The 22,615-nt window shown below is 33.4% G+C and overlaps 1 protein-coding gene across 12 annotated transcripts in view; it reads right to left on the reverse strand.

The window, feature by feature from the left end:
- The window catches only part of PARD3 (par-3 family cell polarity regulator), a 674,271-nt gene that overhangs the window by 263,272 nt on the left and 388,384 nt on the right, over positions 1-22,615 (reverse strand). For 6 of the 12 annotated variants that reach the window (XM_049776402.1, XM_049776406.1, XM_049776404.1 and 3 more), the window contains exons 10-14: positions 21,091-21,230; positions 18,157-18,285; positions 15,964-16,002; positions 2,648-2,836; positions 1,036-1,206 (exon numbers count right to left, since the gene is read on the reverse strand). In XM_049776402.1, the coding sequence (XP_049632359.1) occupies positions 1,036-1,206; positions 2,648-2,836; positions 15,964-16,002; positions 18,157-18,285; positions 21,091-21,230 (668 nt within the window). The remainder of the gene's footprint in view (positions 1-1,035; positions 1,207-2,647; positions 2,837-15,963; positions 16,003-18,156; positions 18,286-21,090; positions 21,231-22,615) is intronic. The other 6 variants (XM_049776411.1, XM_049776408.1, XM_049776410.1 and 3 more) reach the window with 1 other exon arrangement.

The raw sequence follows: 22,615 nt of genomic DNA on the forward strand, positions 1-22,615 counted from the left end.
GAGCCAATCTGGAACATATACCTTTTTGGTATTTTGAAATTTTGCTTCTTTTGATTCCTATATTAATTATACTTTTTTTAAGCTTCTAATATCACACCACCAGAAAGGATGCTTCTACTTAGTATGTTTTCACTTATTTGGGACAGTAAATAATGATGCTCTTTCTAGTCAATCATAATTATACCTACTAGCCTAGATTTATTTAGAATCCACTATGGCAGTGTGCAATAGACTCCACTAAAAAAACAAGTACTCAAGGAAAAAGACTCAGCCACATACAGAAATGCTCCAGTATCCAGTTTTATTTTCTTAGGTTGAAGTAATATACCACAAACTGTGGTTTGAACTAATTACACAAAATTAGTTATTCTGAGCAAGAAAAAAAGGAGTATGCTCATAAATTTTATTATAGCTTATTGTTATACTCTAATATTATTATTTCTATAAATTCCAAGTAATGCTTATTTAAGTATATACACATAGTTTCTATTTGATCTGGGCATTGTTCATGATTTCAGGCACCAATAGAATCTTGGACAATTTCCCTAAAGAAAAAAAGGGATGAGTGGAGAGTAGGAGAAAAAGGAATTGAGGAAGGAAAACTTCTATCTTAACGATACTTCTCTAGAGAGTCTTCCTTGTTAGGAACTTTGTAGGAGGCATTTCATTTTAGATACCTAAATGAACAAGTAATTAGTCTTCCAGAGTTTCTCTCTCCTAGGGAACAAAATAGAAATTGTTGGCTCTGAACAGAATAAGGTTATGACCCTGTTTTCAAGAAGAGAACCCTGACAGACAAAACTTTAAGGTTCCAGTCTGATTTGCTCAGTTGGTAGTAATACATCAAGGTCTACATGATTTGAACTATGTTGATCAAATAAATGAAGAAAACCAATTATAATCTACTAATAATAACAAAATTACAGCAAAGGAAATGATAGGACCTGCGAATTAATTCTGTCCAAGGTTAGGAAGGAAAGTTGGGTCTGATTATAATTTCAAATGCCTTTTGTCTTTTTCATTTTCATTTCTTACCTCATTGCACTTGCTTATTCGTCTTGCAACAATAAGCTGGATCATTCCTCGTTTGTTCCCTTCAGTAGACATAGACCTTCGGAGGGTTTCCATGGCATCTTGGTTTGTCTTGCCCAACAGGGATTCTCCATTTACTGCTATCAGTTGATCATTCACCCGAAGCCTTCCATCCTGGGAAGAAAACAGGTAAGAATAAGTGCTATTAAATAGTCAGTTAGAAAAAAAAAAAGTTGCTTTCCTTTTGGTTAAAAAAATAAATAAAAACAAAGCAAAAAATACAAGCTTTAATCCTAATGGATTATACCCAATTGAACACAGCATAATAATGTCTAAGCAGCCAGGGCAGCCAGTGTCTATTTCAATCATTTATACATTTGTAAATCAAGTCATTATCATAATCTGTTTACCGAAATAGCATACTAATTTAAAGGACACAAAGTGATTACTTTCTTGCTTCCAAAGACACCCATAGAGGTTATTTACAACCCAAGACATGCAAAAGCTCACTAGGCAATTGAAGAGAAGTGCCTTCACAGCCAGGAAAATTTCTGTAGGATGAAAATTGGATAAGTGATCCATAGGCAGAGGAGTGGTGGGCAAAGATTAACCTTTACACTTAGGTAGATCTTTGCCAGAACCTAAACTAAATCTCCATAAATCATCTTTATGAATAAGAATGACTGGGGGAATAATCTGGTAGACCAGATTCTTTTTTTAAGGGGGGTAAAATAGTGAAAGCTATGAATTCCATCCCATTATTCACTGAGGTTTCTGCAAGTTGTGTGATCCTGGATAGTTATTGTAAAAAAGCCAGATAACATTTGCTAAGGGCATCAGCATATGCCACCAGAAATATGTCACAATAAGATCATTTTGCACAGAAGGCAACTGTGAAAGGCAGACAAAGTAGGATCTCTGTCCTCCTCCCCCATTCTGGCTACACACAAACATGAATTTCCCTTTGTGAAGATTCCTGGGCTCCAGTCCCTCACCAGGAAGGGTAGAACTCCCATGACTGGAGACAAAGGTGGCATTAAAATGAGTTCACATAAATGAGCTATGTCTTAATAAATCTTTTCAACCAAGAGTGTTTCATGCAGTGGTCCTCAAATCATGCCCACGGGCCACATACTGTATTTGTTCTTGTTTTGTTTCTTCACTTCAAAATAAGATGCATGCAGTGTGCATAGAAATTTGTTCATTTTTGTTTTTACTATAGTCCGGCCCTCCAACAGTCTGAGAGAAAATAAACTGGCTCCATGTTTAAAAAGTTTGAGGACTACTGAACAGGGTTCTTCGCCATCCCTACCAGTCCAAACCTCTAACTTTGCCTAGTTATTTCTCTATAAAGCATTTTCCTTTGTTGAAAAATGCAAAAAATAGCAGTTTAACCACTTTTCTGGGTTTTCACTTCATTTCTGTGAAGAGCCAATAGAATCATTATTAAAGTGAAAAGAATTTCCTCCCTAATTAATCTATCTTATCTCATTTTAATCATAACAAATCTAAGAAGCCTGGTTAAGCTTATCCACCATGCTTAAATAAGAATGAATGCAGGATTACGCTTTTTCATTAATGGGCATATGGTTTGATAAAGTTGTCATTTGCTTACTTTAGATGCTGCTCCACCATTAATAATGGACTTGACAAAGATTCCCAAATCTGCATGGTTCTCTTTGGACCGATTCCCTTTGACACTGACACCAAGACCTGCTGATCCCGAGTCATTAAGTGGAACTTCAAATGTCAGAAATTCCCTGGTGCCATCAGGTGTGAGAACAATATCTTCATCTTCTGCTTTCTAATAGGGGACAAAATTACAGAGCACATTACATTCCAATGTTGCTGTCTCACAGTTATTTTTAAAGACTGTTAATGAGCAATTATTTAATCACAACAGGCAGAGTATTTCAACCAAGCTCCGTGACAAGATCCATGATAACTGTGCAGCCGTACCCCCTCCAGATGATTCCTAAAGCCAGCTGTTAATATTTTTATGCAGCACTTGTTTCAATATTGACACAAACCCAAACCCAATTTGGAGAAATATTAGGGATAAAATTGTGGTGAAAATGTAAAGGCATGCAGATTTTCAGAGTTATGTTTTGTTTTGTTTTCCCTGTTTATATATTCTAAGCCACAGGAGAGAAGCAGTAACAGCAGGAATTAAAACAAATAGATGAAACTCATTTGTCCCTCTTTTTGCACTAGGAATTTTTAATGTTATTAATAGTTTAAGGTTCACTGATGGTGTGTCATCATTTTATTCACAAAGAATAACAAATACAGATGATATAAAGTCAGCATAAAAGGCACTAATTTTCAGAGAACCATTAAAGAGCTTTAACCTTCAACATCTGTGAGACAAAGTGGTGCTAACCCTCAAAGAAAACCTTTCCAAAATCCTATTTTATACATATTAACAGCTGATGAATATAATTCAAGCAATATTGTTTAATTAATTAGTCGTATATGCAAGCTTTGATATGAATTATAATTAGTTACACAAGAACATAAGAAAACCATCTCAGAACATAACACATTATGATATACAGCTCTTGCCAATATCTTTTGAACAATGAGGAAGAAATAAAGAAAAAATATATAACTGGATGACACAGAGACCTAATATTTCTGTCAAAAATTTATTTTTGTACAGCAGAAAAGGAAGAGCTCCCCCTTCTAAGTTCTTCTTTAAAAATTTCTCATTTTTAGTTAAGACTTTGATGACCATCAATTCAATGATCAAAATACACATAGGTATTACCATATACAAAATTTTTAATTTTCAAATTTCCATCAGATGGACATGTAGCACAAATTTAATTCATAAAAAACCTGATCAAGGCCTATAAATTATTCATTCCATTTATTTTTCAATTTAGAAATATTTCTGATATTAAACTAATCATTCTAGTCAGAATTATTAAATTGTAATTGAAGTAATTTTTAACATATATTGGTGGCGCGTTAGGCTGGACTATAATGTATTTTGCACACAGATGCAAGAAGAATATTACAGTGATGAGAATGTGGATAGATTTAAATTCCTTTTGTAGTAAAAATATTTACATATTTAATTAAAAGAAAATTTTAATTCTTAAGAAAGAATTCTGAGATTTAACATTGAATGAGATATCTCAGGAGAAATAAATGTTGGAAGTACAACATTTATCAATAAGGCATTTTGAAATTTATTATAATAGAACATGTCCTATTTAAGGCATTTAAAAATTTTCAATCTGGGGCAGGAACTATAGCACAGCAGTTATGGCATTTGCCTTGCATGCAGCAGATCTAGCTTAGGGCCCCAGCATCCCATATGGTTCCCTGAGCCTGCCAGGAGTAATTTCTGAACACAGAGCCTGGCCTAACCCCTGAGCACTGCCAGGCATGGCTCAAAAATAAAAAGAAAATTTATAATCAATAAATGTTGAATTGTGAAATGAGGCTTTTAATTTGCATTTTATATATAGGATACTGTTTGTGAGATCTCAAAGGACATGTTACCAAATATTTATCAGCACAAGTCATGATTCAAAATAAAAATTAAAACTACTAATAAAAGGAATAGTAATGCAATAAGTATAAAATCAGAAATTAAAGGGATATATAGAACAATAGCCATGTTAACTATACAAAGTAAATTTCAAAATCAAAGTCACAATATACTGCAGTCTATTATATTTTTGTGAGATTTTGATTATGCTTCAAAGAAAACCAATGACTGAAAAAAGCAATGCAAGTATAAATAATTAATGTCATTATGATATAAAGTATCTTTATATAACTTTTTTTTTCTGTGTGTTTTTTCTTCATTTTTCCCCAGGGTACAAAGGTGGGCCACCCTAGCAATGAGCAGAAAGCCTAGGGCCATTCTTGGTGAAACTAACAACTGGTTTGACAGTTCAATGATTATTGGGCCAACTACAATAGTGGATGACAGTGCTACAACAAGTAACCAGAAGTGTGGAGGGGTACATTGGATGCTGAATATAAAACCCACGGGCCCATGTACTCCTGCTATGCCTCTTTTTCTGTCCCTTACACATTTTTTATTGTTGGGTTGAGAACAGAGTACAACAGGCAATGCATTTGCCTTGCAAAGCCTTGCATAGTTAACCAGGATTTGACCTCAGAGCTGAATATCGCCCTAGAATATCACCAGGGATGATCTCTGAGCACACACACACAATCACACACACACACAATCACACACAATCACACACACACACACACACACACCACACACACAAATAAATAAAAGTTAGCCCTATACACAGCCAGACTGTATTCCAGCACCCTTTATGGTGTCCCAAAACTGTGAAAAGTGACCCCTAAGCTTGGAGCTAGAAGAATCCCTGAGATGAGCAGATGTGGCCCAACCCCCTCCCCCAAATAACCACAAAACAATTCTTGCCTATTTTATATTAAGAAGCACTAAGAAGGCCCAGAGAGATAGCACAGCGGCATTTGCCTTGCAAGCAGCCGATCCAGGACCAAAGGTGGTTGGTTCGAATCCCGGTGTCCCATATGGTCCCCCGTGCCTGCCAGGAGCTACTTCTGAGCAGACAGCCAGGAGTAACCCCTGAGCACCACCGGGTGTGGCCCAAAAACCAAAATAATAATAACAATAATAATAAAAAATAAATAAATAAATAAATAAATAAATAAATAAATAAATAAATAAAAAAGAAAAAGAAACACTAAGAAAATAAAAATTATTTTCTGGAAAGGTATTTATATTGCTGAAAAATTGCATTGAACAAATATGGAAACCAAAAATGGTCCTTAGTTGGGCACATTAGCATGTGCTCCTTCATTCTGTTTATTGGCCCCCAACCTGGAAGGGTTTTAATGATCACTTACTGACTTAAATCTTCAGTGTTCTTTAATGTTTACTTATTTTGACATTTCCATAACATTTTACTAAGGCTTAAACTTCTTATTTTATTTCTACTTCAATAATCAAGACAAGGAGCTGACTGAATATACAAAGAAAAAATTTAATCAAGTTAGAATCATTTCCTGACATGCCCTACAACTTTAGCTATATTCTCCCTGGGAAAGTTTCATTGATTATAAAAACTTCAAGATGAGAATAATATTTTATTCCAGCATTCTTACCATCTTAAGTCATTATTATCATTAACAAATTAAAGAAAAAAAATCTATACTTCTCCTTTGAAATTTCAACATTCATTCATATGGTTCTTAATAATACTGAAAGTAGCTCTAGTTTTTAGAACTTAATTCTCTGGCTGTCTAAAGATTACAAAAATTGTCCTTCAAACATCATTTCTAGGAGCTGGAGCGATAGCACAGTGGTAGGGTGTTTGCCTTGCACACGGCCAACCTAGGACAGACCCGGGTTCGACTCTAGCCATCCCATATGGTTCTGAGCATGCCAGGAGTGATTTCTGAGTGCAGAGCCAGGAGTAATCCCCGAGCACTGCCATGAGTCGCTCCCAAAACAACAAAACACAAACAACAGAAACATTCCTAATGCTACCTTACAATACTAAACTAAAACTTTCAAAAAGTTTTACTAGTGTGTAGATACTTTTATTCTGTTTTTTATTGTTTTGGGGTAACCCTTGGCAGTGCTCATGTGTGAAATTGTGATATCACAAATTCCTTATCCAACCCAAAAAGGGGAAATATAAACCAAAATAAGACATAAAACAGCTTGCTTTTCAAAACCTCAAAACAAAGATGAATTAAATAATTTAGTTTGAGAAAACTGAAGAGAAATAATGAATAAGTATCAAAAATCCTCCTGAAATCAAAACAATATCAAAAATTGTTAAGACTCATTCATTCTCCCATGCTATAATAAACATTAAGAAAACTTATTATCAATATTCCGATAATAATAGCAAAGCTATTATGTCAATGTTAGTTTTGTGATTTTCATATTTAAATCTGTTACACTAATAACATTCATCTTTCCAAATGATACACACTGGTATATGGCAAATATGCCAGCAATTATTTTCTTATTTCATAAACTAAATATCAGGAAAGTGACAGAGTAGAGGAAGATAGATAAATATATATAAAATGTGGCAAAATTTTGGGAAAAAATTGGGACTATGGGTCAAATATATACTATAATTCAATACTGAACTATAAACTATACTTAAAACTTTTCGGAAAAGTCCTGTTTCAAAAACATTCATGTTACCAAATTTGATAACATTAGTATATAATAATTTTGTTACATCAAAAATGTAGATTTTTAAAATTGAAAAAATCCAAAGATACCATTACATAGCATTTTACTTTAAATGACTATGTTAGATAAAAAAAAATATGCTGAATTTTTGTTTTATTTTGTTTTGGGGCCACACCCAGTGACGCTCAGGGGTTACTCCTGACTATGCGCCTAGACATTGCTCCTGGCTTGGGAGACCATATGGGATATATGGCCCACATATGGCTGGGGATCAAATTCAGGTCCATCAGGGATCTGCCACATGCAAGGCAAACACCCTACCACAGTGTTATCACTAGGCCCCCATATGTTGAAATTTTTAATACTATAACTGTACCACAAAAAGTAGACAATAGAATTAGAATATATTTCATAATAAAATATGAGTCATACAATTTGTTAAATGACTGTAGTAAGAGTGAGCAATTTTAATTGAAATTTTAAAAAACGAAATAGTGGTTTACTAATATTACTACTGCTTATAAGCTCATAAAAATATTACTCTCAGTTTAGAATAAGATTTAAATCAAGTTCAGATCATTTTAATTAAAACAGTTCAATGAATTACAAATGTAAAATAAATATGGCAGTTCGAACACTAGTTATGGCACAAGACAAAAATTATTTCTAACAATAACATCAAGGCCACTTTTAAGGTCAACACATAGTAGCTTATCAAAGTGTAAACCTTCAATAAAAACTCAAATCAGAGAGTTTTGTGTATTAGCCTGTCTTCCCTACAGTAGCAAAATTTGGTTTACAGTTCTAAAATATTAAAGGAAAAATATCTTATAGAATTTGTAGTAACTATCATTCAACTCCTTTATTATTATGTATGATGTCTAATAGAATTCTTTTCCCCAGCTCTCTGAGATACAATTGACATATAATGGCATATAAATTTAAACTGTGCAACATGGGCTAGAGAGAAGCCAACTCATGACATCATATATGTTTTCTGGCACAGCACAAGTTCCTTGAGGCCTGCCAGGGGTGAAGCTTGAGCACAGAGCAAGGAGTATACACTGAACACTACCAAGCTTGGTTCCTATAATAAAAAATAGCAAAAAAAAAAAAATTAAGGTTACAGTATTTTAATTGGATTCATTTACTTAATCGCAAATGAATACCATCAGTTCAAGGGAACAGACCTACCATCTTACATAACTATCATTTCTTTCCTGTAGTGAGAACATTTAGGATTTACCTTTTAAGCAACCATAAAAACTATATTACAATGAGGAAGTATAATCATTATGCAATATATAAGCTATACAGAACTTACTAATTTTATAAATTAATAATCATTCTTTCTGACTAACAATTTATTCCACATCCATGTCATAGCAAACCACAATTCTATCTTTTGTTTATATGAATTCAGCTCTTTTGATTTGTATAAAAGTGGGATCTACTATAGCAGTCTTTCTCTGACTTACTTCAATTAGCAAAATGCTATCAAGATTTTACCCATGTTAGGTAGAATTATATAGTACAAGTAGAGCACTTGCCTTGAATGTAGCCCTTTGATTTGATCCTTAGCATGCAATAAGGTCCCCTGAGACTCAAGGAGTGGCTCTTGAGTTCAGAGTGAGAAATTATTGCTATGCATAACCAGGTGTGTCCCCCAAACCAAACACATTTTTTTATTTTTATGTTTTAAAAATAGTATTTCCTTTATTTTGGATGAATAATTTTTCAGATCAAATACATGCTGATTTGTTAATCTACTCATCTAGCTATATATACTTAAGCTATTTTCAGTGTTCATGATGACACTTTGGCATCACACCTGGTGGGGTTCAGGGGACTTTAGGTGGTGCCTGGGATCAAACCCTGGTCAGATACATGCAAGCAATCACCCTACCTACTGCACATTCCCTGGCCCTATGTTCAAATTTATTCTTTACTGTAAGATTATTTTTTCTCCATTACATACTGTTGGCTCATTGTAAATCAAACATAAATAGTTTTCCATTGGAATCAATAAGAATTAATTGTAGGGCAGATATCAAAATCCAGATGTTCAAGTTTCTAATATAAAATGTGGCATTAATCTTTTTTTTGTTTTTGTTTTTTTTTGTTTTTTTTTGGCTACACCCAGTGACATTCAGAGATTACTCCTGGCTATGCGTTCAGAAATCACTCCTGGCTTGGGGGCACCACATGGGATTGCCAGGGGATCGAACCATGGTCTGTTCTAGGCTAGCTTGCAAGGCAGACGCCTTATGGCTCGCACTACCACTCTGGTCCCTGGCATTAAGCACTTTTAGTCTAGCATATCCATATCCATCAATTTCTATGTTATTTATAACATCTAACACAAATTACTTTAGAGTTGCACTATATTGTTTGAAGACTAAAGAAAAAAATAATGATGCACATAAAGTACAGAAACAATCACTCCAAAGCTAATTACAAAGAGAATAATTTCAATTAGCAGTTGACAAAATCCCTGGGTACTGAACCCAAAGATGTGCTAATTGCTCGCTATATGAATAGGTTAAATTTTAAATTTAGGTTGTCAAGTCAGTCCCATAAATTTTTGTAGCAGTTTGTTGATTAATACCTTACAGTCACAGTAACTAATGCATTGCAATATAATTAGCAAATAGGAGTTGCAATGCTCCACTCCCAGTACTGTTCTAATAATGGATTATCATGCAAAGAATGAACTCTAGCCCATAGAAAAATTGCCCCAGTCTAAATATTGCTTCCACTAATCAGCCTATCTCTCTGGCCTCAGGCATAGTATATCTTTTCTTGAGAGGAGGGGAAAACTGCATCATACCTGGTGGTGCTGAGGGGCTATTCTGGCCCTGTGTTAAGAGTTACTACTGAACGTACTCAGAAGACTTATTTGATGTTAGGACCAAAGCTAAATTGACAACATGTAAGAAACACTATCCTGTACTGTACTTCTAGCTCCAGCACAGTTACTGTCTTATTTCATTTCTTGTATTAGTATTCTATCATTTTCAGTGAACAAATATTTTATTTTCTTCTTAAATCTGTTCCTTAATACTTAGCTCTTTTTGGTAATACTCTAATTGCGGGGAGGAGAGGGTACACATAGGTGCTCAAGCCTTCCTCCTGGCTCTGTGACAATACTCAGCAGGCCTATATATGGTGCTGGGACTCAAAACCAGGGTCAACTGCTTGCCTTAAATCCACAGTAGCTCTTTGGACCTATAATTAAAGTTTATAATTGACTTTTATTATGACTCTGAGATTCGAAAATTATTCATAGTTGAGTTCCCGGAGTACTATGTTTGAAGACCATTCACAACACCCAGTGTCAACTTCCTTCCTCCTCTACCCTCAGATCCAGCCTGTCTATTTAACAACCTATTTTTTGCTTGTTGGCTTTTAATAATTTTCATTGTGACCAAAGTGAATTACGAATCTTTCACTGTAATATTTAAGGTACAGAGTGACAATGGATCAGGGGCATTCCAACCACAATTGTTGTCCTCCCTCCACACCTGTTCCCAGCATGCATCCCATATCTCCCTCCTTTGACCCCAGACTGATAGCATAACTGGTTCCCTCTGTGTATAACTTGTAGATTGGGTATCAATTTGTTGTTATTAACTTTGGGTTTGGTGTTTAATTCTGATCATTCTTTATTTTTATTAACAACCTATTTTTAAGATTGTGATACTGTACTTTTTATAGGGACCATATTTTGTGGTGATTACAGGCCAAAAGTGATACACTCTGCCATTGAGAGATGGAAGTACCTGGTAGTGGGGAAAGAACGTCTACATATTAGGACTGGACTTGATGCTACTCTAAATAAAATAGTTTCTCAAATTTATCAACGATTTACTTGGTTTATAGTGGAGATAATATGGTAGTATTTACTTGATCTAGACGAGAACATGGTTAAATAAACCTATTACTGAGTATCTATTACATAGTTCATTAAATTTCTAATTCAAGACTGCAATCTTCTTGAATTAGACTATCACAATGCCTCCTGATCATCAGAAAGGTTTGCAAAGATTCCCAAATGTAGCTCCAGATTGTCTATAGAGAAAACTTTTTAGAATGCATTTGAATTCCTGATATGTAAGTCTATAATCACCTTTTCTCTAGTCAATATAATTGCTAAATTCTAATATTTCTAATATATATATATATATATATTTGGTTTTTGGGCCACACCCAGTGACGCTCTGGGGTTACTCCTGGCTATGCATTTAGAAGTCGCTCCTGGCTTGGGGGACCAGATGGGATGCCGGGGGATCGAACCGCGGTCCATCCAAGGCTAGTGCAGGCAAGGCAGACACCTTACCTCTAGCGCCACCACCCGGCCCCTAATATTCCTAATATTTTAATATTTTTTCAATAGCTCTGAAACTGCTGAATATATTTTACCATGCATTTTACCAATATTCCTGAGAAGATTCCTAAAGTGGGCTGTATTAGTCCTAGTTAAAGGAAGAAACTTATACTTTAGTAAGTAAAAACCTGGCCACAAGTAGAAAAAAAAAAATATATATATATATATATATATATATATAAAATAGTGATGATTGATTTCTTGTTGTAACTTTAAGTTTGCAGATAATTTCTGGATTTCTGGACTTTAAATAAAATTGTAGGTATAGGCCTAAATCACTCAGTTAAAAGTCTACATAAAATAGAAAAATAAACCTCCCTACTAAAACTGTGTAATTCCTGAGCACACTTACTTTAGACTTCATTGGTACTACTGAGTCTCTGGTTTCAACGTACTAGGCTGGCCTTTGGACTAGTACTAGATCATTTACTCTACTGGCCTACTTTACAAAATAGAACTTGCCAGTTCCTATAATAATGTGAACCAATTCCTGACATAAATTTCTATATTCCTGCTATTGGTTGGCTTTAAAAATTTCACTAGAACTTCCATATACTGTTCAGTACAATATAGACAATTCTATGACAATGCTCTATGTGAAGTGAATTAATTTTCCAATTCAGAAAGTTTCTTCTAGAGCAAAGATAGTACTGATGTTTAACATTTGATTAACAAACTACGTTGATACCTTAGCATTTTCCCAACATATACCAAGAATAATCCTGAATATAACTGGATATAGCCCAAAAGCCATAAAGAGGAAAAAAAATGTTCTGAATGGAGCAATGAAACGTGATGCACTGATAATTAATTAAATTTTTATACAAATGCAATGGACTTTGATATTAAAACTTAAACCAGATTTTAGTTTCAACTTACATATACACAATATTTATGATATATATAACAATTATATCTCAGAAATTCAAGTTAATTTACCTACATAATCATTTTCCTTTTATTTCTTTTTTTTTTTTTTTTTTTTTTGGTTTTTCGGGCCACACCATTTGATGCTCAGGGGTTACTCCTGGCTAAGCGCTCAGAAATTGCCCCTGGCTTGGGGGGACCATATGGGACGCCGGGGGATCGAACCACGGTCCTGATCCTTGGCTAGTGCTTGCAAGGCAGACACCTTACCTCTAGCGCCATCTCACTGGCCCCTTCCTTTTATTTCTTAGAACAAATCTGGGTAGTGAATACCTTTGACATTCAAACACTGATAGTATTTTAGGGATCTTGTTAAGTTATTTATTCATATATAATGATAAGGAAGATAAATATTTCATGACTTGAATGCATTGAATGGCTTGTGTGTGTGTGTGTGTGTGTGTGTGTGTGTGCGCGCGTGTGTGTGTGTGTGTTTTGGGTCACACCTGGCAGTGCTCAGGGGTTATTCCTGGCTCCAGGCTCAGAAATTGCTCCTGGCAGGCACGGGGGACCATATGGGACGCCGGGATTCGAACGATGACCTCCTGCATGAAAGGCAAATGCCTTACCTTCATGCTATCTCTCCGGCCCTGTGAATGGCTTATTATAAAAGGGTACAAAAGAGGTGTGAAACCCTAAAAGTAGTATTTATCTTTTAGCATTCAATGTCTTTAACCCACATTTCTCAGTATCTACTTTCTCCTTCTAATAACTAACAATCTATCCTTTATATCTAAAGGAATATATAATGAAGTTTATACTTATTTAGTAGACTCCACATGCAAATGAGATCGTATGATACTTATCTTTGTCTGATTATCTCTCTTAGCATGATGCCCTAGAGGGCAACCATACTATCACAAATAGAAAGACTTTGTTATATTTATTTTTTACTAAAGAATATTCTGCCTTAGGTATATAACTATTTTTACATATAGATTTATCCTGAGTGTGTTCTAATATACATATATGCGTACATATATGTATACACACAAATATATAATGTAAAGTTCACCAAGAATGATTAATGATAGTCATAGTTAGACTATGCCTAACTTTACTGTTTACTCAGAATGTATTAGGCATTAACACATGTAATTCCTCTGTGAGACAACTGCTTTCCAAAAAGTTCCATGATGTTAAGACTCCAAACAAGGGCACCTTTGTTGTTTGGAATCTTAACGTCCAAACTGTCTTCATCCAAATCACATTGCAAAATATTTCTCACAATCTACTATCTTGTATCTTGCAATTATAGCATACTAAGCTAACTATTATGCAATGCATCTTAGTATATATGAAATAACCTACAAATCTATCAATTTAAAATCTGATTTAGAGAAGAATTCAATATCTGATGTTAATAAAAACTTTCACATATTTTCTCTTAATAAATTTTAGCGTGTGTGTGTGTGTGTGTGTGTGTGTGTGTGTGTGTTTGTGTGTGTGTATGCAACAGGCAATAACACTCAAAGGCTGACTTCAGGCTCTGTGCTCAGAAATTACTCCTGGAAGGCTTAATGTGCTAGAGTCCAGGGGGTTGAACATGGGTTGATTGCATGGAAGATAAATGTCCTACCACAGTACTATATTTTACAGCCCCAATTTTTAGTATTTTCTAAGGTGTAATTACAAAATCAACTGATATTTATTTTGATGTATGATGAGAAAAAGAAAGTCAACTGTTGAAAATGCTAAGAAAACAAAACCATCTTTTAACTATTTTATCTTTATTTTGTGTCCAACAAGCACTGCTCCAGGCTCTGTCTAGGATCTGCCCCGAGGAATTACTCCTGTCAGGTTTCAGGGGATCATAGGGGGTGTTGGGAACTGAAAACAGAATGGTCACATAAAAAGTATGCAACCTATCAGAAGCACTATCTTTTTGCCTGTCCCCTGAAGACTATTTAAAATTACTCATTTGTTTGGTTTGGTTTTAATTTTGGGCCACATGCAATGATTCCTAGCTATGTGCTCAGAAATCACTCTTGACTCAGGAGGGACCATATGGAATGTGGAAAGATTGAACAGAGGTCCATCCGGAATCAGCCATGTGCAGGGAAATGTCCTACTGCTGTACTATCACTCTGGTCCCTTAAAATTACTTTTTTTAATTTATAACTTTTATTGTGACCAATGTGGATTACAAATATTTCACAGTAATATTTTAGGTACATAGCGCTTAAACCCAGGGAATTCCCACCACTAGTGTTGTCCTCCCTAAAACCTTGTTCCCAGCATGCATCCCTTATCTCCCTTTTTTTCCCCCTGGGCTACTAATATAATTGGTCCCCTCTGTGTCTAGCTTGTTGTTGATTGGATATCAATTCTCTCTCTCTTTTTTTTTTATTTCTACTCAATGTTCATACAACTGTTTGGTCTTGGTACCATCTATCTTTTTCCCCTCAATTTATGAGACAAAACAAGATGATTCAAGTTATGTGGTTCTGTTTGATCTAGAATTTGCTTTTATAAAAATAGAATATTGGAAAATAATATTTTATTTCTTTATTCAGTACAAAGTTGTCTGTTTGCAAGTGTCAAGACAAAAAAAGCCTCTTAATTGTGTTGAGTCTGATGTATTCTTAGATTTCCATACCTAATTATGACAATTTTTAGAAAAATACTATTACCTATTTGATATGGTTTTGCTAAATCTTCTATTTAAAAGAGCTTAGGAATGACAACAATATCAATAGATTGCTTGACAGATAAAAATTCTACCAAAATTTCTAATTGATATTATGTGTCAATATAAATGACCTCTGCCATGCAATTATATTAAAGCCATATTTTATAAGACTGATACAGCAATTCTTATATTAGTTTAGTATTATCTGCTGAACTTAGTTTAAAAATAAGTCTTATTCACATGAATTAGAATTTGTCTTCTAAGCAGAATTTGTCTTTGAAGCAGAATATCTTATAAGCAGAAAACACTTTTATCAAGAAAATTAGCCCTAATATTACACTAAAATAACTTATATTAAATATAACCATAATTAGCATAACTAATGTTTATTCTAATTACTAATATATCACCATTTTATATATTTCATTGAATTTTTATCTCTATTTCTGGTCTGAATACAATTTATTTTAACTTGTCACATATAATACAGAATTTTATAATGAAGTTATTCATATACATGTAGAGTTATTATGAACACTAATTTGTGGGACCTCAGATTAAATTGGTGAATAGAAAATTAATGCCACTATCTATGCTACCACTCCAACCAAAATAATTATAGTCTTTATTTTGGATATACAAATAAGTCATCGGAAAATGAAATTAGTTTGAATTTTAATAAACCTATGTAGTATCTTATGAGTGAGGAAAGGGATGGCAAGTAACTTCATATTTAATTAATAAGAAACTAGTTCAGTTTACTTTATAAACATGTCTGTATCCTACAAAAGACAAAGCTCTTACCGTTTCTTTTGGAATCTGCATCTGGCTTGGCTCTGTACTCTAGAAGAATTGAAGAAAAACATAAATCCAGACTGACCAAAGCCATCATTAATACAGAGGGATACAAAGCTTTACTTTAAGGGGAAGTATCTTAGTTCTTAAATCCATAGAATATATAGAGTGAATATATTATTACAGTACATTATTCCATCTTCCAAACTTTTGCTGGTAAGCTTTGTGTGTGCTGTGTATATTTTAACAATTTTTCCAAACATAAATTTGTTTAGTCAAAACAATAAATAATTTATTAATCTGAGTAAAGGGAATGTCACTAGCTTCTTCTAGTCATGTGTTGTTCCTTACATTGCTTTTAATTTTCCCAACTAAGCCTAAGTTATAAGTTATATTATAATTTAATAGCTAGGCAAGATCATAATAATCTAAACAATAAATATTATTAATTAAAACATTATAGACCATAAACTATGATTTTTAAATTTTAGCTGCTAAAATTACACTCAAAAAGCTGATCCATTTTACAAAAGCATATATTGATAAATGTAATTGTGTTTACAAGAATTTAAACACAGATACCCAAATCAAGGAAAGAGCTTTGTTAATTGGATTCACATATCAGCTCGCTTAAATGTCCCCTTTAAGTTTTCAGAATTTTCTTCTTTTAAATCTTGAAAAGCAGCTGCAACATGAATAATAGACTGACGGCCTACTGGCTCACTCCTTAATGAAAAGCTCACAAGCAATAAATTAAATAAGCAAGAAAAAAAATATAGGCAGCAGAAGGGGAAAACAGAAGCTTGGAAGATCAAAATTGGACAGAAGAACCTGAATAACCTTAAGATGGCTATATGTTGGCACTAACTCTGGGAAGCTGTTTAAGAGTAACGTTTAAGCTTTGGCAATCTAATAATGCTAACTACTATCCAAGCTCAGATATACTGACTGAGTAAGAATTAAAGCTTCATCAAATCACATCTAAAGCAGAGATTTTTTTTTTAAGTGCTCATTTACAATTTAATGGAAACATATTCAGAATTAGGATCAGGTGGCATTTTAAGCACAAAATTGGATAACAGTGGGAAGAGAATATAGAAAACTAAATTTAAGTAAAGATATATGCATTAAACATTTAGTTTTAAAAATAAAACTAACGGATTATTAAAATTATTTGTTCCTAAATTGACTTAAACACAAGTGTTCATTTCTCAGCTCTTTTCACAATCGGAAATTTCTACACAAACACATTATACTTTTCATCTGTAAATAACAGAGGAACATTTTGTGACCATAACTGAACAATTTTATAATAAAAAGATGTTATTTATCATGATAAATGATACCTAAAATACATATAGAATTAAGATTTTGTGACAAATTTCAGAAGTGTGATCTATAAAACCTTGCCACTCCACTGTTTATGAATGACTTCTTTAGATCAAGCAAAGCTAGGGTCTAAAATGACCCAAAGAATCTATTTTTAAGTCACTGCTATTTGAAATAAATGAATTTTCTTACCACATCAAAATATAAAGGAAATCCCTCCAATGACATTACTTATCTGTATAAGTAATATATATATAGATATGAAACCATGTACTTCTTACAGAAAAAGTAACTTGTAAATTTTTATATTTCTTTCACACAAATAGAAAATTCCTATATAAGAAATGTATTGATATGTATGTTAAAGTAAAATATACTGTTTGATAACCAAAAGCCTATTCACCTCATTTTAATATCAATCCAGTAGCTAGTAATTAATGGACAGAAGGCTTAGGTCTTTTAGTTTCAATAATAATATTTAATGAAGATATTCCTCCCATCTAAGAGTAAGCAAACATCTTTATTTGGCTTGACTCCTTGATATGAAAATGTGAAATATGAAAATTTGTCATATGCAGCAGAAAAGATGCCAAGTGTTCAACAACAGTTTTTGAAATGACAGTGATGATATAATCGACATTCCTCTTCAATCAGTCCATGTGAAAACGTTCAGTAATACACACTTAATAACCTAGAAAATGCCATAGCAATTTGACTTTTAAACAGGCCTCAATCAGCATTGTAGACATGTATTTTAAAAATTAAGGATCTTTTGAAAAGAATAATGTGTCAATAAAAACTGGCCATCAGGTAGCTAACCCAGATCCTTGTCATCTGCACTAGAAATCATTTATCTGTTCTAAATTTACACACCAGTTCCCTCGGGTGAAAGGCATCTTCTTGGCGAAAGACCAGAAGGCTCACAGTCCCTTCCATCTTGGTGCTTCTCAACAGGGAAACAACTTCCTCTTGGGATTTGCCTGCTAAATCTACTCCATTTACCTAAAACAAAAAGTTTTCAGTTACAATCTTCTGCAAAAACCCTAACAAAGAGACACATCCGAGTTCTGATCTTATCCTCAGTGAAATATAATAACTCATTTCATGGTAAAATCAGTCATGATGTGGAAACCATTAGGGTGCTCCTGGCTAGTAAAGAAGCACAGACTAGGCATCTAAAAGTGACATAGGAAGCAGTAAATCTTTTAATGCTCATCAATAAACCAAAAGCTACAGCCAGCAGAGCATTACCAAGTAATGAGTAATAAATAAATATATCTAAAATGGCAGGGTAATACAAAATGTTCTATCTTTTTATTGAGGTACCCTGATGGCTTTCTGTTATCATTAGTTTGTGTATGTCAAAGTAAAAAATTATGGCTTTCAATAACATTTAAATGTTAAATATTCAATAATTCAAAAATGCAAACATTCAAATATACAATATAAAAATTCAATAAAATTGCTTAAAATTTTAAAATTATTTTATCACTAAACAATATCACTCAGTTAAAAATCTCTAAGAATTAATGTATTATTAAAGATAATGTATTATTAAAGATAATATTATTAAAGATAATTATTAAAGATAAAAATAATAATAAATAATAATTCACATGCTATTTTTAATGTTATAAAAGAATTTTACTAGAGTACATTATTTGAAACAATAAATTCTTAGGGAAATCAAAAAATTTTTAATCTTCAGAAGTATATGATCAGTTTTATGAGAATGTAAGTGTTTAAGTGGCATTTTATTTTGCTCCCTTTAGACACAAATAAAACTCATTTAAGGCAATTAATAGGCTACTTAAATAATCATGTAAGATTGTTGTGTTATTTAAATGTTTCAAAACATTGTTCCACTTTGCAAAATCAAGAAAATTTATTTAATTCAAAGCAATATTATCAGTATTACATACAGGTTAAAATTGAACAAACATAATATAAATAACAAAAAATTGGCATGTTATAGAGGTCAGAGTGACAGCACAGCTGTAGGGCAAAATGGATCTTGACTCAATCCCCGGCATATGGTACCCCAAGCCAGGAGTGATTTCTGAGCACATAGCCAGTAATAACCCAAGCATCACTTGGTGTGGCCCTCCAAAAAATTGACACATTATACAGTTTTATGTTTGATTCTGAATATTTAAAATACAAAAGGGCCGGAGAGATAGTGCAGTGGTAGGGCATTGCACGCAGTTGACTCAGGATGGATTTGAGTTCAATCCCCAGCATCCCATGTGGTCCCCCCAAGCCAAGAGAGATTTCTGAGTGCACAACTAGGAGTAACCCCTGAGTGTCTCCAAGTGTGGCCCCAAAACAAAAACAAACAAACAAATAAAAAAAAAAGGCACAGAAAATCTGTCAACAACTACTATTACTGATATTAGAGAGCTATATTTTGAAAAAAATATAACTAACTATAGTCCTAAGGACAAGTAGATAGCAATAGAAAGTAAAGCTAAAAGGCTAAAAGCCCTTCCCAATAATAAATAAAAACAGGTATTTATTTTTGTTCCAAATGTGTTGAAAATAATTATATAAAGAGAGAAAGACTCACAGAAAGGCGGCTGGGTCTGAAGAATAAGTAAGGAAAAGGCTCAATAAGGCGCGCGCGCGTGTTTGTGTGTGTGTGTGTGTGTGTGTGTGTGTGTGTGTGTGTGTGTGTGTGTACTTGTATGTACAAAGAGAAAAATAGTGCTGGGTCAGAACAATAGCATAGCAGGGAGGATGTGCCTTGCATGCAGCTAACCAAGGTTTGATCCCAACATCCCATATGTTCCCCCTAGACTACTAGGAGTGATTTCTGAGTCCAGAGCCATGAGTAACTCCTGGGAGCCACCAGTTGTGGGCCCAAAACAAAAACAAAAAAAGAAAGAAAAATATGGCTAGATTCAAATCTCAGTTGATAAGTATACTAAATAAAACAAGCTATGTCTGCAAAATTGGATTATTACTATTCTATAACCCAATGACAATTGGCCACTTATAGAAACACCATCGGAAATATAATTTGAACTTAATAAAATTTAATACATATAAGAAAAAAGACATTAGAAAAAAATGTTTTAAGTTTAAAATATATGCATAAAAGATATGCATTCAACTCTATTACTTTTCCAGGAGTCTTTATGAGGGCTGAATAAATAAAGTTGAAAATTATATATAAAACTATTTATTAGTTAAGAAAATGGGTAATATTGTAAGAATTTACTTTAACTTTTTCTAAATATTTTCCACTTTACTTCTATAGAAAATGCATTTTACACAGAGAGAAATATGTTTATATCGGCCAAACAAGACCTTAAGCAAATGAAAAGAAAACACAAAAAAATTTTCTGAGAACCATTTCTCATTTTTTTTCAAGACATTTGACTTTATGTCTCAATTTATTCTTCACACTGCTATTTCAAAAATCTCTTCAAGATACACTAATTTTATTTATTTTATCTGTATCTATTCTAATTACAAAGTAGATGGCATTTCTAAATTGATAGACATAAATGTAAAACCATATAGAAATATAATTGGCTAGATGTGGTACCTGGATCATAATAAAATTTTATGTTATCTCATTAATGAAATGTCTAACTAAAAATCATTGAGTAAACAAAAATTTTTTTCTTTAAATAAGATATAGAAATATGTAAAGGCAAATCAAATACAGAATGTTTTAAAGTTTATGTTTTTTTTTTTTCAAAAACATTAGTTTTTTTTTGGAAAATGTTATTTTAAATAAAACTTTGAAAGTAAAACTGCAAAATTTAGGAAGTTTATTGCATAGATAGAACAAACACATACCTCAATTAGTCTATCCCCTGCCTTGAGTCTGCCATCTTGAATAGCAGCACCTCTTGGAAGAATGTTTTTTACATAGATTGGAGCTGAGCCACCTATTGTTACATCTCGAGAAGTGATACTGAATCCCAAACCTTCGGTTCCTAAAGAGATTCAAGAGAGAAACAACTGATTACAATGAAATGACTTGAATTTTACAAATGTATGTACATAAAAGAAATTCATCATTACTTTCTATCCCAACTTTTGTAATTTCAATGACCTACATTTTTGTTACTACTATAAAATCTGTAAGAAATAGCACTGCATATAGGGTGCTTGTCTTGTATGCAACTGATTTGCATTTCATCCCCAACATCCTATAAGGTCCTCTGAACACCACCAAGAGCAATTTCTAATTGCAAAGTCAGGACTAAGTTCTGAATAGGGGTAGATATGCTCATCTAAAAAACCAAAATCATATCAACAACTTTTAAAAGTCAAATTAGAGGGGCTAGAGTGAGCACAGAGGTAGGGTGTTTGCCTTGCATGCAGCTAACCCAGGTTCGATCCTCAGCATCCCATATGGTCCCAGAGACTGCGAGGAGTGATTTCTGAGCACAGAGTCAGGAGTAACCCATAAGTACCACCAGGTGTGGGCAAAAATTAAAGCCAAAAATGAAAAAAGTCAAATTAGAGGCTTAAATGGTTTCTATATAAAAATTAATTAATATAGATTAAATAACAATCCACTTCAAGACAGATGAAGTTAATATATAAATAGAATTATCAAAATTTTATTTCTAAATATTTGATCATGAAAATAAACTTAATTTCTCTAAAAGAATAAACTAACAACAAAAATCTGCCCAAACAGAGCCCTGGCATTATCCTCCCCCTACCCGGTATTATTTTAAAAAAAAAGATAATATGGTTCAAAAGGTCAGAGATAAAACAATAGAAGAGATGGGAAAGAAATGGAGAATTTCATAAAACTATAAATACAGCTACACTGACAAATAAATGAGTTATATCTGTCTACTAATTTTTCATTCATTTTTATGGGGATCTGGGGGAGTTTACCTGGGAATGATCAATAACTTCCTGGCTCTACCATCAGACATCACTCCTGATGGTGCAGAGACTATACTATGCTGGGAATCAAACCTGGGTCAGCAGCAGGCAAAGTAAGTACCTTGCCCACTCTTCTCTATTTAGCCCCTATTTCTTTTTAAAATACCTAAATTATACCACACATATCCCTCAAAAGTATTTCTGAAAGGCAAATATTTCAGTAAAGAAACCCAAATTGAGTCATGGTTACCAAGTCTGAAGTCATATGTTTAAAAGTAGAAAAGTTGATGAGTCATTTTTAAATTATTCTACAGATGTGTAAAATTTAAACCCAGCCATAGATATAATTCAGAGGTTAAGCATTTTACTTGTATGTGAGAATCCTGTATTAAATCCCCAGCATCACACACACATTAAATTAAAAATTTAAAAGATGTTCTAGGTTCCTAGGAAGCATTTATGATATACTTTAATT

The sequence above is a fragment of the Suncus etruscus genome, chromosome 7, assembly GCF_024139225.1.
Source record: "Suncus etruscus isolate mSunEtr1 chromosome 7, mSunEtr1.pri.cur, whole genome shotgun sequence".
In the NCBI taxonomy this organism is placed as follows: Eukaryota; Metazoa; Chordata; class Mammalia; order Eulipotyphla; family Soricidae; genus Suncus; species Suncus etruscus.